Genomic DNA, 17,845 nt, shown 5'->3' on the forward strand with positions numbered 1-17,845 from the left:
AGAGCACCCTGCACATAGCCGCCTCTTGACAAATGTTGGGTGAATCAAACATATTCCTTTCGTGTATTAGGGAAAGATAATCTTTAATATAACCAAATCATTGTTTAAGCATAAAAGAAGAAATCAAATGAGACTGCTTTGCAAAGCACCTGGCTCTATAAATCTCTGGGAAACGTGGTCTGCTCCTCACCTCTGAATGTCCTTATTTTTCCACAAGGAGGCAGACTGAGCTTTTGGCACTCTTTCAATGAAATTCACCAGCTCTTCCATGAGAAGCCTGAGTTTAAACAAAAAAAGTGAGGAACACCCATTAAAAAATTTGAGAAACACCATACTCTAACAGTTGGGCCCGGAGAAATGACTTGCCCACCTCCCCCTCCCCCATCTCATCTTCATCTTCCTCTTCCTCTCTGCTGCATGTAAACTTGGATCATCATTTGATATAAAGTTAAACAAAACCCTTGGTTTCTTATTGTATTTTTATGCTAAAAATTCTGAACTTCAATAATTTAATTCACCTTTAAAACAAGCCTGGCGCATTTCTTGTCTCTAAACATAGAAATACACAAGCCTATTTTAACTCTCACTCTAAGATCTTTACTTTTACATTACTAAAAATATATAGGGAGAAGTTAAATGACTGTGAAGTATCTAATTTTAGAGACACAGCAGGGTGTAGGCAGGATTTTTTTTAAAATCATGGTATTAAATGAACATTTTAAATGGGTAAAATAAGTTTTCTTGACATGTGCTTTAGGAATTAGTAGAATTCCACGTGGAAGAATACTCCAAGGACAAATGGAGTAGGCTGCTCAATGCAGATGGCTGGCTCTCTCTAAGATGAGCCGGAATACCACAGAACTAGGGATGAGGAGTCTAAGAAATGCTGCCATCAGTTGGATCAAGTTACACATGCTCTGGGGATTCACAGCACAGAGAACTACGGGAATTCTTGATGGCCAGAGGGTGACTACAAAGCTAGAAATGGATTTAACACCTTGAATCCCTGTTCATAATTTAATACAGGTGATACATATTGACTTAAATCCCCTCCAAGTTAACATATACATACTGGTAAGCCATAAATGTATTAGCAATTGAAAGCTAAACAATTTCATTTCATTCTCATTTATTTATTTTGGCCTAATACCATCTCTTCCTTCCATCTTGAAGAAAGATTGCTAATTTCAACATCTCAAGACCTGTGATTCAGGCTTACTGGTGTCCTGGATGTAGCTTTTTTTTTTTTTTTGAGACACAGTCTTGCTTTGTCACCCAGGCTGGAGTGTAGTAGCATGATCTCGGCTCACTGCAACCTCTGCCTCCCGGGTTAAAATGATTCTCCTGCCTCAGCCTCCCAAGTAGCTGGGACTATAGGCGTGTGTCACCACGCCTGGCTAATTTTTTGTATTTTTAGCAGAGACAGGGTTTCACCATGTTAGCCAGGATGGTCTTGATCTCCTGACCTCGTGATCTACCTGCCTCAGCCTCCCAAAGTGCTGGGATTACAGGTGTGAGCTACCACACCGGCCCTGGATATACCTTTCATGGAAGTTTGGTGTGCTGATCCTCACTGATTTAACTTTTCCAAATTAGGAGCTAGTTTTTTAGCTTATCCTCTCAATTGAAACCGATGTATCACTTCGAGGGTTTTACTTTCCTATGAAAGCCCTTCCTCAGCTCCCTTACAGTTATATACACAGTGCAGGTAATATGGTTTGATACAAAAACAAGTAAACACATTATTTCATCTGTAAGACTCTAGAATCCAACCTAGGAGTCTACAGCAATTCTTAAGTCTCACATTTTGGGTCCTGACAGTTTCAACTTAATTTCAAAAAAGTAAATTACAAATTTTTTTTCTGAAGTAATTTCCTTCACATAATTTTTTTCTCACTAAATGATAATATAGTTACTTGTGGTAACCACCTGTATCACAAAGGCTTAGTTGGGGCAGAGAAAGGGATGGCAGAGGCTTCTCAAAGTCAAAGGAAACTGCAGATTTATTCCTAGACTGCTGACTTTCACTCTGTCAACAGCAGAGACAACCATCTATTTACTTAACCATCCTGTATTTTCTACAAGCTCTGTCTCCATTTATAGTCTACAACAAACCACAAAAGGGGTATTCTTGAAAGCAAAGCCATAAAATTTCTTCTTTTAAAGATGCTACGTTCTTTGCCTCTGAAGCCCTCTGCCTTGCATCTTTGTGGTGTCTTCCTAAACACCACCTCCCCTAATTAGCATCCTCTGTACAGGGGAGCTGTCTCCATGAACTCCTTCCAATGAATTTATATGAAAAAAGACCAACAAAGCTACTTGCAGCATCCATCCTTAGGCATTTCCAATGAACATTCCTCATCTAGAGATTGTCTACTCTGCTTGTTCTTCAGGTTAGTTGTTCTGAAGTAAGTAACCACCACCCCCACCCCGGTATAATACTGTGTCAGTGTCAGCACTGAATGAGGAGCTCCGCAGCCACATCCAAGCGGGATCAGAATCAACCCTCTCACCTGCCGATCTGGACAGTGGGTTCCGTGGCATATACTGTTCCTGTGAAGCCGGTGTGCTCAGTGATGTATGGCAATGCCATCATACAGTGATAATTAGAGATGAGAATCACATCTACCGTAGACAGATCTATTAGCTCGGTCTGAAAAGGGAGGAAATGATATATATCTGTTCAGGGATCGATCAATATGATGTGACTAAAAATGATGTTGTCAGAATCTCTGCAGAGGCTGCAGAGAAGTAGTTTGTGTTGCAGAATCATGATGGCTTTCCTGCAACACTGCCATTCTCTCATCTGAAGAGGTTTTCTATATTGACATGAAGTAGCAGGACAGGACAGCCAGCAGTAACAACAGCCACTGTTCTCACAGAGGCAGCACTCTGATTTTACTAGAACAGAGATCTTCTGAGTTAGACATATGAGGTTAAATGACAGCAGGACCCTTTGGCAGCTGCTGCCAGCAAGTGAAACCAGGTAACTGGAAGCAGACAGAGCAGCATATAGGCTGCAAGCACGCACTAGGACGTAACACGCCACTGCTACGGATTAATGAGCAACACAAATGCAGCACACAGAAACCAGCCCTTCAAAAGCCAGATGCACAGACAGCTTGTTTTTTTTTTTTTTCTTTTGAGGCACCTTTTGTTAGTTTAGTGCTGGTTATAGAGACCCCTCCAAAAGTGTAGTGGCAGTCATGAAAGGAAATTATACTCTCATCTTCCATCCTAATCTTAACCCCAGATCTGCCTGTTTAAGGTCATGTGAAAAGGAAGAAAAGACAGGTTAGCAGGTAAGGGAAAAGGCTATCCAAGTTTGGGTAAATTTTAGGAAAACATTTTTAGCAGAAGAAGTTTTTCCATATATTTAAGTCTGCCAGTCTGTCAAGGCGCACTTCTTTTCTTCCACTAGATCTTCCTGATTTGCTCAGATGAAAGAAACCACATCTTCCTTGGAACTCCCAGAGTATTGTATGTGTAACTCAATTTATTTATTTATTTATTTGAGACAGAGTAGCTGGGATTACATGTGTGCACTACCACGTCCGGCTAATTTTTGTATTTTCAGTAAAGATGGGGTTTCACCATGTTGGCCAAGCTGGTCTCAAACTCCTGGCCTCAAGTGATTCGCTTGCCTCAGCCTCCGAAAGTGCTGAGATTACACCAAGTTACCAAGCCATCTGTATGTGCTACTCTTACGACAGTTCACAATCTATACACAACATCTCCAAGCAACACTTTGTCCCGTATTACTCCTCTGTCCTCAGTGGCAGTTGTGGCAGCCAGTACCTAACAGGCCTTGGTGTGCTTCTGTTGAAGGAATGCAGCTTTATTAGCGGCATGTTCTGGGAGCAGAAGTGAGAACCGTGGTTCAGACAAGCTGTCACTCACACAGCCCTCCACTGTGGAGGAGCCAACCCTGGGAGATGTACAGTGCACTGAGGAAAAGCAAGTGACTCGGTTAAGAGGTGGGTCCTTGGGCTGATACATCCCCAAGGATGTTATGAAGAAGAAATAACAAAGATGCTGTGGCACAAGTAGACGATGAGAGGCAGGTGCCATCTGGCTGTGGATATTTTCCGGCTGAGTAACTTCACACATAAAATGAGTCATTTAATAAAGTGGCCAGGGTATCGTCAGCTCCTGAAGACAGGATGCCAGCACAGGTCATAAGCTACTCAGTGCCTACGTGAACACCATGGGAACACCATGCCTAATGAACAGCCGGACTATCCCAGCCTTCACCCCAAGTTGTGCACTGCACTTGCAAGACAGTGTCCTCTTCACGAAGGACCACAGAACTCTTTGCAGGTCCTACTCTCCACTATGTCCCAAGCATCATTTTTAAACAAATAAGGAAATTCAGACAGAGTGGCACAGTGATAGATCCAGAAGAAAACAATGCGAAGGACAGCTGAAGCAACAACAAAGCTCAAAACCATCACCACCTTCCCTCAGGTACACAGAAACTGGGGGAGAAAACTTGAAACTTCTCTTTACTATTTAAGAATCAGCTCACATAGTCTAGAATTACAAAAAATAAAAAAAAATTATTCTGTTGGTATATATCAAGAGGGCATGCTTATATAAAACATATTTTCCTCTGAGAAATAAATTTAACAGCCAAACCACATTTATATACAGGTAATTCCTGACCAACACAGGGGCTAGGGGTACTGACCCCCTGGTACAGTTGAAAGTAACTTTTGAGTCCCCCAAAGCTTAACTACTAATAGCTTACTGTTGACTAAAAGCCTTCCTGATAACACAATTAACACATACTTTGCATATATACTATATACTGTATTCTTACAATAAAATAAGCTAGAGAAAACAAAACATTATTAAGAAAATCATAAGGAATTTGGATGTGGTGGCTCATGCCTGTAATCCCAGCACTTTGGGAGGCTGAGGTGGGAGGACTGCTTGAGGCCAGGAGTTTGAGACCAGCCTGGTTAACGCAGTCAGACCTTGTCCTATAAAAAATGTTTAAACAATTAGCTGGGCATGGTGGTACATACCTATAGTCCCAGCTACTCGGAGGCTGAGGCAGGAGGATCACTTGAGCCCAGGAGGTTGAGGCTGTAGTAAGTTATGGTTGTGCCATTATACTTCAGGCTGGGCAACTATATACTAAGTGGAAGTGAATTACCATAGACGTCTTCATCTTCACAATGAACAGACTGAGAAGGAACAAGAGGGTTGGTCTTGCTGTCTTGGGTGGCAGAGGGTAAGGCAGGAGAAGCAGGCAGACTTGGAGTGCTTACAGATATACACTGTAACTTGTCTGATGTTTTCACTTTTTCATTTCTCTAAAAATGTTTCTTTATGGTACCAATCCTTCTTCCACCATTTTAGTTTCTGTGCCCATATCATGACTCAAGTTGTTAAAGAAGTCAAAAGCAGTGGTGAATAATTGGAACCCGTCTGCCAGACTGTTTAATATCAATTTGTTCTCCAGCACTGCTTCTTTTATGTCTTCCTCCTCATCATCTGGCACTGGTTCAGAAGCACTCATCTTGGTCGGGTCATCTTCTGTTAACTCCTCTGGTGTGCTAGTGGGCTCCTGAATTTCTCCAAGCACCGTATCTTGAAACCCTTCACCTCCCACTTTTTAAAATTGTTTTGCCATATCCACAATCTCTTTCATCATTTCCTTGATTGGTTCTGTTGTAAATCCTGTGAAGTCAAGTACAACATCTGAACACGGTTTTCTCTAGCAGGAATTTAACAATGATGGCAGGTTCAATGGTGTAATCCTACCAGACTTTTATGATGTTCTATCAGGGTTCTCTTCCACAGACTTGGCAGTCCTTTCCACAGAGTACTGTCTGTGATGAAGCTCAAAGGTTCTTATGACCTCATGATCTAGAGGCTGAATTAGTAATGCTGTGTTTAGTGCATTAGACCACTCTGACACCTTTGGAGTTGAACTCATGGGATTATGGGTGGCCAGGGACATTGTCCAATATTGAAAGAACTGTAAAATGCAGTGTCTTAGTGGCAAGGTACTTCTGACTTCAGGGACAAAGCAACAAGGGAACCAAGCTGAAAAGTGGTTCTTGCTGTCCACGCTTTCTTGTTGTACAAGCCAAAGACTGGCAGCTGGTGTTTATCTTTTTCCTTCAAGGATCAGAGGTTGGCAGCTTTATAGATAAAGGCAGTCCTGATCATAAACCCAAGTGCATTTGCACAAAACAGTGGAGTTAGCCTATCCCTTCCTGCCTTAAGTGTTGGAACTCACTTCTCTTCCTAAAAAATGACTTTTGTGGCATTTTCTTCCAGAATAGGACACTTTCATCTGCATTAAAAATCTGTTTAGGCAGATAGTCTTTCTCCTCAATGATTTTCTTAATGGCATCTAGAAATTTGTCTGTCATCTCTTGGCCGCAGAAAGCTGCTTTTCCTGTTATCTCAACATTTTTTTAAGCTTTCCTTTTGCTTTAAGTTGTCATAGAATGATCTCACTTTTTCTTGAATCACATTACAGGTATGCCTTTCTTACAGCAGTCTTGCACCCACATAAAGCCACATCTTCAATACAAGGTAAAAATGCATCTCACAAGAAGTACAAGGTTTTCATGCCTGCTGGTGTAGCTACAGTGACAGCTTTATGTATTTTCGCTTGTTTTTCTTTTCTTCTTCTTTTTTTTTTTTTTTTTGAGACAGAGTCTTGCTCTGTGGCCAGGCTGGAGTGCAGTGGTGCAATCTTGGCTCACTGCAACCTCTGCCTCCTGGGTTCAAGCAATTCTCCTGCCTCAGCCTCCTGAGTAGCTGTGACCACAGGCGTGTGCCACCACACCCAGTTAATTTCTGTATTTTTTAGTAGAGATGGGGTTTCACCATGGTCTCAATCTCTTGACTTTGTGATCCGCCCACCTCGGCCTCCCAAAGTGCTGGGATTAGAGGTGTGAGCCACCGGGCCTGGCCCTTTCTTTTTTTTTTTTAAACAATGGTCCTTATGCTGGATTCATTTGTCTTGAATAGTGGCCAATATCAGCTGCAGACCTCAATGTACATATCAGGCACTTCAACTTTTCCTTGTAATGTCATGACTTTTCTTTGATTCTTGGGGGCACTTCAAGCATCACTAGCGGTACTTCACATGGGTTCCACAGTGTTACTCAAGGTTTACAGTGCTGCGTTAAACACGATGGAAAATACATGAGAACTGCAAGAGATCACTTTTTATCGCAATATGCAATTTACAGGAGCAAGGAACTGCTCATGTGGAGATGACTGGCACCACACGATGTTTTAAGCGGATACTCGAGCTGGCCACAACAGCAACAGGAGGCGGCTATGAAGTTACATACTGTACTACTGTTAGTTTTATGCATATGATTTAATACCGAATCTTAATGCTTGTTTACATTTCTTTTGACTACAAATGGTGTCATGTATGGTCTGTAAATGTTGGTGTGCATAGTTTTGATAAATTTTAACTTTTTCAGCTGGGCGCAGTGGCTCACATTTGTAATTCCAGCACTTTGGGAGGCTGATGCAGATGGCTTGAGCTCAGGACTTCAAGACTAGTTTGGGCAACAAGGCAAAACCCCATCTCTACAAAAAATACAAAAGTTAGCAGGATGTGGTTGTATGCAACTGTCATCCCAGCTACTTGGAAGGCTGAGGTGGGAGGATGGCTTGAGCCAGGGAGGTGGAGGTTGCAGTGAGGTGAGATCACGGCACTGCACTCTAGCCTGGGCAACAGAGCGAGACCCTGTCTCAAAAAAAAAAATTATCCTTTTATAATAAATTTGTGTATACTTTATGGTGGTAAATGAGAAAACAGACTAGTTTCTATACATATTTTATGCATTCATGACATACTTAACTTTTTCTTTATTTTTTTGCTATATCTAGACTATACAATTCATCTGCAAGTTTTTTGAAATTGTCATAAATTTCCAAAAATTTTTCCAATGTTTCCAATATACTGAAAAATACTACATGTAAGTGAACTTTCCCAGTTCAAACTCAGGTTGTTCAAGGGTCAACTGTACTCACATATTTACTTACATATGTTCACTTGATGGAATCCAATAAAGATCACTCTATCTTTAAAACTGCTGTATACAGCTGGGCGTGGTGGCTTACGCCTGTAATCCCAGCGCTTTGGGAGGCTGAGGCAGGCAGATCACCTGAGGTCAGGAGTTTGAGACCAGCCTGGCCAACATGGTAAAACCCCATCTCTATTGAAAATTAAAAAAATTAGCTGGGCATGGTGGTGTGTGCCTGTAGTCCCAGCTACTCGGGAAGCTGAGGCAGGAGAATCTCTTAAACCCAGGAGGCAGAGGCTGCAGTGAGCCAAGATAGTGCCACTGCACTCCAGCCTGGGCAACAGAGCAAGACTCTGTCTCAAAATAAAAAACAAAGTAAATAAAACTGCTGTATACAAACACTTGGGGTTCTACAGACCATAAATGCAATCAAAACAACCCTCACTTGCTGGTTGGATACTGTACTGTGCTGAACCGTATACACAGTCTATGGTGCAGACTTTGGGGGAATACAGAGATATTTAGCTATTTAAACTTTCTCCCTTCTCTGCCACCTTCATTTACCACATTTGTCTGCTTTTCTTTTTCTGTTTGCTCTGGTACCCTCAAAGACACATAAATACTAGTTCATAAATTTCATGAGGATTGGAATTCTGGCTGTGTGGCTCACCCACAAGTCAGTTAAGACTGGGCTATAATAAGTGCCTCTCTCCTGCTTCCATTACTCTCTCATTTTTTTTCCAATCATACAAGCCTGGCTCTACCTTAAAACAGTGACTATTACTAATCTGTGCCCTAAAATCTCGCTTGAAAAAATGTATATGGCTCTAGAACCCTAAATATATCAATAATCCTTTAGCTTGGCAAAAGTGAACCTGTGGAATGGTAACTGTCTAATTTAAAAGTTGAGTGCCCTACAGAGCAAGTCAGAAAGCCATCGGAAGAGCAATTCATAAATATTATAGTGGTGTCACAAACAGCAGGATGCAGTAGTCAGTGTCACATGTGGTAAACTGAAAATAAATGTGGCAGCTAGGATTAGGAATCTTCAAACAGATGGGACCTGCCCTACCAATTCCTAAGTGACAAATGAGAATGACAAAATGATTTTAGTTAATGGTGAGGGAGAGATCTGGATTCTTGGATTCCTTCAGCACTATGCTTACTACTAAATCTCAAACTTTCTCCCTTATCTGCCACCTTCAATTACCAAGTTTTCTGCTTTTCTTTTTCCGTTTGCTCTGGTACCCTCAAAGACACATACACCTACTTCCAAAAGAGAGAAAAATGTTGAATTACACGATATTAAACAAAGTGGAGAAATGGAAAGAGAAGAAAACAAAAATAAGAGAAACTGTACCCCAAATTCCTTTTCTCTTTGGCCCTGAATTTGTGGAAGTATTTTCTCCAGGCACTGTGATCCACTGGGCATATAGAAAAAAGAGGATGGCAGCTTGTCATAGACCCCAGAGCAGCTCCGGCTTTCCACATTTCACATGACTGTTAAGAACCGCACCTAAGCTACTCTGGGGTTTAGGCCTCCCAGCTGAGATTACCTGCCTTTAAAAGAATTGAAACTGATCTTAGTTTCCTTTGAAAGGATGAAACTGGCCCCACACCCTAACAACAAGTCTCACTGTGATAATAATATGTAAGTGACTGTTTTCTAAGACTCAGTTCAGAAATCTGTGAATTTCAAACAATATCTAACATGGTATGTCAAGTCAGCAGGAATTTTTACAGTTTACTGTCATTGGCTAAATAACAGCAATTCTCAATTACCCACCATAAAGCAAGACCAGACACATATGGCTACCCAAAGCATAAAGGCATCAGAATCACTAAATTAGAAGACTTGAGTTATTTCCTTACCTTGCTCAAAACTATGCCCTAGTATAAGTATTAGCGGGGATTATAGAAAGAACCAGAAACAGGAAGAAGAAAGTGACTTAAATGATTTATAGACAATATAAAAAGCTGCTGAATGATCACATTTTACCTGTGTAACAATGTGCCTGGAATAACAGATTCATTTAAACTTGAAAACAGGAAGCTAAGCCTCTTAAAATTATTTCTTGACTTCATTTTGAGAAATTACATAATAAGGTTTGTTTCTACAATAAGATTCACTTTAGTCTTACCTCTGGTAAACAGAATTCAGGCACAGAATCCACAAATACATGACCGGAGCACTCCTTTAGCTCCTAAAATAAATGAACAGGAAAAATACAAGGAAGAGATATTCAGCAGATACAGGACCAAAGAAATATACTCCCCAAACCAAACTTTTCACGAAGAATTAGACTACTGGAGTTGGAAGGAAGCTGGGAGGTTATTAGGCCAACTGTCCTGTGTTTAGGCTCAGGCAGGTCAAGTGTCTTATTAAGGGTAAAATGCTGGTTAGTTGCAGACTCAGGACTTGAATGCACATTTCTTGAAGCTTCTTCAAGAAAGCAATGCATGGGCATGTGCTGCTCCCATAACCCACAATCCAGTGATTTCCAAATAAGGTATGCAAACTGTACTAGCAACACCAGAATTATGTGGGGATATGGATTACCTTAAAGATCCCTGGCCTTATCTAACACTGAAGGGATCAGAAACTGGGGATGAGGCCATGGAGTGTGTATTTATAACAAGCACCTCGAGTGATCCTGTTATGCTGTCAGGCTAGGAGTCATGGCCCTACATAAACTGTTTAGAGGCTCTTTCTTCACCTATCAAGGGTTGGAAGGAAAGGGGAACGTAAGGAGGGAGGGTCAAGAGCCGGAAACAGGGATTCCACATCCATCTTCACCACCTCCACCACCTCCTCCGCTACCACGACCACTTCCACCACCACCGTCACCTCCACCACCTCTACCACCTCCTCCTCCTCTACCACCACCACCACCTCCACCACCTCCTCCTCCTCTACTACCACCACATCCTCCTCCACTACCACAACCACCACCACCATCACCACTTCTACCACCACCTCCTCCTCCCCCAGCACCACAACCTCATCCACTATGACCACCACCACCACCACCACCATCACTTTCACCACTTCTACCACCACCACATCCTCCTCCACTACCACGACCACCCCTGACCACCATCACTTCCACCACCTCTACCACCATCTCCTCCTCCACCATCACCACATCCTCCTCCACTACCACAACCACCACAACCACCACCATCATCTCCACCACCTCTACCTCCTCCTCTGCCTCCTCCTCCTCAACCATGACCACCACCATCACCTCTACCAATACCACCTCCACCAACTTCACGGCCACCACCTCCACCATGACCACCGCCATCATCACCACCATGAATGTAATGTTTTTCCTTGCAGAACATACTATTTATTTAGCATTATAAACCAAATGTATTCATTCAAAAGAAAACTGCGTATTTATAAAGAAATAGATATAGTCCAACTTCTCACTCCACCCATGACCCACCAGATTCAATAAATCTGTCTTAAATTCCCCCACAGGCTGACCCTGAGAAAAGAGCTTGAGAACAGGTAGTTTACATGAGAGGTGCTGAGAACACAGGAGAAGGGGGAAGTGATCACTGCAAAGGAAGGTGACAGATAATAGCTTTGTCACTGAGCCACATACTACTTTGGGCAACTGGAACTTATCCCCATGGGGAAATTTAGAAATGGTGTAACACAGACACTTCCGAGCTACCCCACTTGGAATGTTTATATACCAACTCCTGCATTGTGTGCAGCCTCAGGAAAAATCTCTCAGGCAAAGCCAGACAGATACTGGCAGCTGGAGTGATGACAGAGGACACTGAAATAGCAAAGTCTTAGAGATATGGGGGGGCTACCAATATGGGCTGCTACAATGTCTCCTGAAGGCCACAAATGCTTTCTCCCCTCACCGACACTTTAAACTGAAGTCCACAGTGAATTTTTTGCACCATCAAGGTTAAAACTACCTATGACTTTACACTGAAACCAGTAAAAGACAGAATGTGGTTGACAGCTTCCTTTGCTCTTTCCAGAAAGGGAAAGATGCTGTTGTAAGTTTGTTCTATCATGTTTCCATTGGTCACTGAACATATATTGTACACATCCGTATACACGTGTATCTATATTTACATATCAGAGTCTGAATGATTTTACTCTCAATGTTTGTCTGAAAATAGGGCATTGACTAAGTAATACTGTCCTTTTGAATTTTCTAAGTCTCATATCAGAACCTTGATAGACGATTTCCACCTCTTGCCTTCTCCTCAACACTCTGGTTCCTCTCCATAGATGAGTACCATTTAACTAGTGACAGGCTGAGCCAAAAGGAGACTGAACACAGTTCTCAATTACAATGTACGTGCCAGCCAAAAACAAATGAGCAATTAGGTTTAATAGGAGAAGACTCTCCACTCCCTCAGGATGAGGTTAAAAATGATTAAAGACAAATCATGGGAAATTTCAAAGCTTTGCCTGGTCTTAAATTGGCTATGTAATCTTCTTCCCCATAACGCTACATTTCAGGATAGGGCATATGATAACGTCTCCTAGAAGGATCTCATCCTTCCTGGCCTGCAGAAGCATATTTGCCATTCCAAACACTTACAATGTCACTGTATTTTATTCACCACTCCCTTCTAATGAAATACTCCCACATACACATGCAAGCCATTTCGCTCACAATGCGCTGGTAATGGGATGCTTCGGAGCCTTCTGCGGGGAACAATGATTTATAGCCAGCAGGAGACTCAGGCTGAAATCAGGTGCACAGGTTTCTGAATGTCACATAATTTTACAGTCAGCTCTGAAGAAAATCTGGTTTCAAATTATGCATTTGGCTTGTACGTGAGGTTAGGGTGCAGTTACAGGAATTAATTCTGTAAAAAGAGCACCTCTTAATTTAACAGTACCTATTACAAGAGAAAATGCCTTATTTAGATGAATCATTTTAAGCATCTTTAAACTCTTAGTTTTTCAAATGTGAAACCTAGGAAAGGAAGAATGATTTAGGGAACTAAGACATGGCCTGAGTGGGCTTCACAGTCTTTAATCTTCCTCTACCTCTGATTTTAGTACCAAGTTTCACTAGGTTATAGTTGTAACAATTTTTGGTAGCTTTGGTCTTTCATTTATTAAGTTAACTGTCTAACTATTGATCTGAGGGAGGAATTACTGAAAAGATAACGTAATGTCAAAAATTTAATAGCCTTGAAGAGAAAGAAGTAATTTAAGCCATTTATTTTAGGCGTAGTCAGTCATTAAAGTCATAATGGGACTCTAAATCCCTGATTCCTAGAACTGTGTTTTTTTTTTTTTTTAAATAATCTATAAAGATTGCCCATTCTAGGCTATCAGGACAGGTTGAAACAGGATCACAGATTACACCATGGGGGACCCTCTATTCAAATAAACCTAAGAGCACTGCCCCCAGCCCCCTGTACAAGGCAGTACTGCCCGGGAAGCCAAACACTCTGCTCCTCAGACCGTTCCCCACACAGTGGCCAGAGTGGTCCCAGGTGACAGTGCCACTGTCCTTCCGCAACCTTCCATGGCCTCTCATGACCCAAAAAAGTCCCAACCGTTTTATAAAGCCCTATCTGATCTGGGCAGTTTACTTGAGGATTTTAAAGTTATTTTAAAAAAGATTTTACTCCTTCCAATCACAAAATGAACTGGATTGAATTCTTTAAAAAGCCTTGTCTTTGAAATGCTCATTTCAATTCTAGAAATAATAGTTTTCTTTCTGTGGTGATAAAAGGTATTTGCAGCAGAAATGCTTCGATTTCTACATGTGAGCAAACTGGATCTGAATCCCAACACTGACATTCTCTAAAAGGCGCTTAAAAACAGTAGTTACTATGCCCTGAAGACCCCGGCAGAGATCTTAGGGTTTTTCAGAGAGGAAAGAAAAAAGCCATCAGTCGCACTACTACAGGGTGGCTCTGGTATGAGAAGACAGCTTTCCACTGGGTGTAGGTGGCTTTAGTTTGTAGTCTTAGACATTACCTTGTCCAAGAAAGCATTTCCATCCTTCAGGGACCAGCCAGGAAGATTAGACAGCCTGGGACTGCAAAATAAAAGATTAAATTAACCTAAATAGATTATAATCCTCTGTGATTCCATGGTGACTGTACTGTCTCCATTAAGTTAAAAACAGTTTAAAATTACTGGTAGTAGTGCCTACCCTAAATACCAATAAAAATTTGGAGAAATAATCATGCTGTATCAAGCTTAAAAATTATGGGGCAATAGGATATCAAAAGGTCAAATAGTTTAGCAGAAAATTGGAAAAATGAAAAGAATCCTATGCAGAATAATGAAGAAAAAAGAAAGATGAGACACAAGAGCCTTTTATAGTTGTCCAATCACCCCCTCTTCTTTCCCTTGTTTGTATTTGACAACAGTCCTTAAGACAGGACAGAACAGGCATCGTCTTATTGCGGGTGAAAAAACAGATGCAGAGAGGTTAGGAGCTCTGATGAGAACACTGCCCTACTGGGAGGCTCACTATCTACCGCTCAGCATTCACCACAAACTCCAATACCTGAATTCCAGTCCAGTCCATGCTTTGAGTTCACTGCTTTACAAGTGGATTAATCACCTGTCACCTGTGACTTTAGTTTCCAATTCTGGAGAATGAAGCTAGTTTTCCCAAGTGTTACAAAATGACACTATGTCTAAAGTGAACAGCTTCTAGCAGATGATGTCAATTTCATGTATATGCTACATTTAAAAAATCTGAATTAAAAAAATCATTTACTACTAGTAATCTCAAGATTTAACTGTGTACTACTAGTTGACCAGAAGAAATATAATGGAAGCTGAAAGTGCCAATAACTCAGGAGAGAAAACAGTATGCCAGGAAAATTGAAAGCTTAATGACCAAGGCAATGCATGAAGAAAGAGCCCATCAGGATTCCATGTTGGATGGCAAAAGGATTTCAACACTCTACGAAATTAACATCTGTGATGCAGAAGTTAAGGGCAAAGTAAGGATGTAGGACTAAAATAATCAGAAACCAAGTATCTGTATGGTCCCTCTTCCTCTTCCCAAAATAATCTCATCAGAGGCTAAGTCTGTAATTAGATGATAGGTATGAAGTAATCATAAAAGCATAAATATGTGAATATTTGTCAATCTTCTAGAAATGGTTAAAAACCTAAATAAAATATAAATGCATCTAATTTCAGAAAAAAGTGAGGATTTGGGGGGGGGACTTTTAATTATTAGGTTGGTGCAAATAATTTTGACATTAATTCCAAACTTAGAGAAAAACTGCAAGGATGTGAATACTATGGACTCTCACACACCCTTTATCTAGATTAACTGTTTATATTTTGCCTTTACTTATCCAAAACTGAGAATACTGATTTCATGCTAGAGAACGAAAATCACTACTGGAGGCTGGGTGTGGTGGCTCACACCTGTAATCCCAGCACTTTGGGAGGTTGAGGTGAGAGGATCATTTGAACCCAGGAGTTTGAGCCCAGCCTGGGCATCATAGTGAGACCCTGTCTCTATAATAAATTTAAAAATTAGCAGGGTGTGATGGTACATGTCTGTCAGCTACTTCGGAGACCAAGGAGGGAGGATCACTTGAGCCCAGGAGATCAAGGCTGCAGTGAGCTGTGATGGTGTCACTGCAACAAAGCAAGATCTTGTTTTGAAACAAGACCCTGTGTCAAAAAACAAAACAAAACAAATCACTACTGAGAGAATCAAATTTGACTGGTATAAATCACACCTGATAAACATTTTTTTTTTAACTCCGGGAGTTTCTAAAAAAGTTTTTTTAAATAAACTCTGGGAGTTTTTTGCTCTAACTCTTCAGAAAATTATGCCATTACCATTAGTTATTTTAATTATCATCTAATTTCATAGTCATATGTTTTGAAGACTTCTTACTTCTTGAAAAATACATTTGCTATCAGATTAGGTTAAGAAAGCAATGATTCCAATAAAAATGTAAGGACAAGACAATGTGGACACTGGTCTCATTTCATGCATGTTAACTCTCTAAAATAAGGTTGTAAATATCCACTTCCCTTTACAAAGAGAACTGGATCAAAAGACACACACTCCATTCCGTCTGTTTCCCATCAGACTCACACAAATCAGATAACAAATGCAGTTAGCTCTCTCAACAAATGTTTAGAAATGGTATGTTGCTTATCAGAATATAACTAATTTTTTTAAAAGCAAAATTTTCAGGTGTTGTGGTTTAAACTCCTGGAAAACATTCTTTAATAACATCAAAGCCATCTATTATACCTGGGGGGTTACTTTGGGTTAGAGCCACTGCTAGTAGATAGGACTGAATGCTCAAAAGAAATCACGATCATGTTGTGACAACAGAGCCAAAAACAAAGAGATGCAAATATGTCACCACATGGCAAAGGGATGCTGACTATAGAGATGAAAATATTTGCTTACTGTGTTCCAATAAGTTAATGAATAAACCATAAAGGGTAAACTTTAATTTACCAAAGGGGAAGGAACTTATTATTTTGCTTTTAATGATTACAAAGTTTGACTGTGTAAACTTTGTAAACAAGGAGATAGAGATCTTTCCACAGAAATCTAATAAAATGGCCGGGCACAGTGGCTCATGCCTATAATCCCAGCACTTTGGGAGGCCAAGGCAGGTGGAACATCTGAGGTCAGGGGTTCCAGACTAGCCTGGCAAACATGGTGAAACCCTGTCTGCACTAAAAATACAAAATTTGCCGGGCATGATGGTACATGCCTATAATCCCAGCTACTCGGGAGGTTGAGGCAGGAGAATCACTTGAACCTGGGAGGCAGAGGTTGCAGTGAGCCAAGATCTCACCATTGCACTCCAGCCTGGGCAAAAAGAGTGAAACTACACTACCAAAAAAAAAAAAAAAAAAAAAAAAAAAGAAATTGAATACAATATGGGGGGTAAATGTACTAGAAAAATTATGATTAAACAAGAGCACATCTTTGCATCCACTATTTTACTAACATTTCTTAGGAAAAAAGGATAGCATTAAATTTTTAGTTGAAAAAAATGTATAAAGATCTATTTTTAAAGTAATTGTTTACTTTGAAATAATAGGTAAATTATTCTCATAAGCAAATAAATAACCTAAGACAAGTAATCTATTGCCAGGTAAATACTGAAAAGAATGTTGAGCATTATACGCAATTTCTTTTTTCTTTTTATTACAGACAGAGTCTTACTCTGTCACCCAAGCTGGAACAACACACTTGTGTGATCACAGCCCACCTCAGTCTCAAACTCCCGGGCTCAAGTCTCAGCCTTCTGAGCAGCTGGGACTACAGGTACATACCACCACACCCAGGTATGAAATATGTTACTTTTATAATCAGAAAATAATGAAAGAGGCATGAGTCCAATCATTCATTCATTTATTCAAAAAAGATGAGCAAGTTTAATACTCAGAGCCAAGTGTTGGAATGATAGTAAATAAACAATTCTTTCCTTTTAGGAGTTTGCAATCTAGTATAAGGAGAGCGTAAGAATAAAATAAGAACTCTGACGGGTACACAGGAGGGGTGCCATGGGTTCATGCAGAAAAGGCACTTTTGACAGTTTGCAGTGAGGTAGTAGAGCAGAAAATAGGAGTTAGGAAGTGAAGGTGGAGGAGGTCTTTCAAGAAAAAGGAAAGAGGGAAGAGCTTCATTACAGGGTGCAGTGTTGCAGGAGCATGAGGTGTTCATCTTTTCACTCACTGATTTAGGAATCTTTATTTGCATGTCAAGATGCCGGTGAACAGGACTAGGTGCTGGCAATAGGACTGTGAGCAAAACACTCCCTCCTCCCGAGGAAGCAGGCGAGGGACACAAATGCAGTCAGGACGCAAATTAATGGGG

General features: G+C 40.8%; 1 protein-coding gene across 1 annotated transcript in view; it reads right to left on the bottom strand.

Moving 5' to 3' along the window:
• Window positions 1-17,845, bottom strand: part of INTS9 (integrator complex subunit 9) — a 121,291-nt gene that overhangs the window by 66,313 nt on the left and 37,133 nt on the right. The window contains exons 3-6 of the mRNA XM_064368755.1: window positions 13,993-14,053; window positions 10,154-10,216; window positions 2,514-2,653; window positions 191-277 (exon numbers count right to left, since the gene is read on the bottom strand). Coding sequence (XP_064224825.1) covers window positions 191-277; window positions 2,514-2,653; window positions 10,154-10,216; window positions 13,993-14,053 — 351 coding nt within the window. The remainder of the gene's footprint in view (window positions 1-190; window positions 278-2,513; window positions 2,654-10,153; window positions 10,217-13,992; window positions 14,054-17,845) is intronic.

The sequence above is a fragment of the Aotus nancymaae genome, unplaced genomic scaffold, assembly GCF_030222135.1.
Source record: "Aotus nancymaae isolate 86718 unplaced genomic scaffold, 86718_ANA_hifiasm-v0.15.2.pri h1tg000079l, whole genome shotgun sequence".
Lineage (NCBI taxonomy): Eukaryota > Metazoa > Chordata > Mammalia > Primates > Aotidae > Aotus > Aotus nancymaae.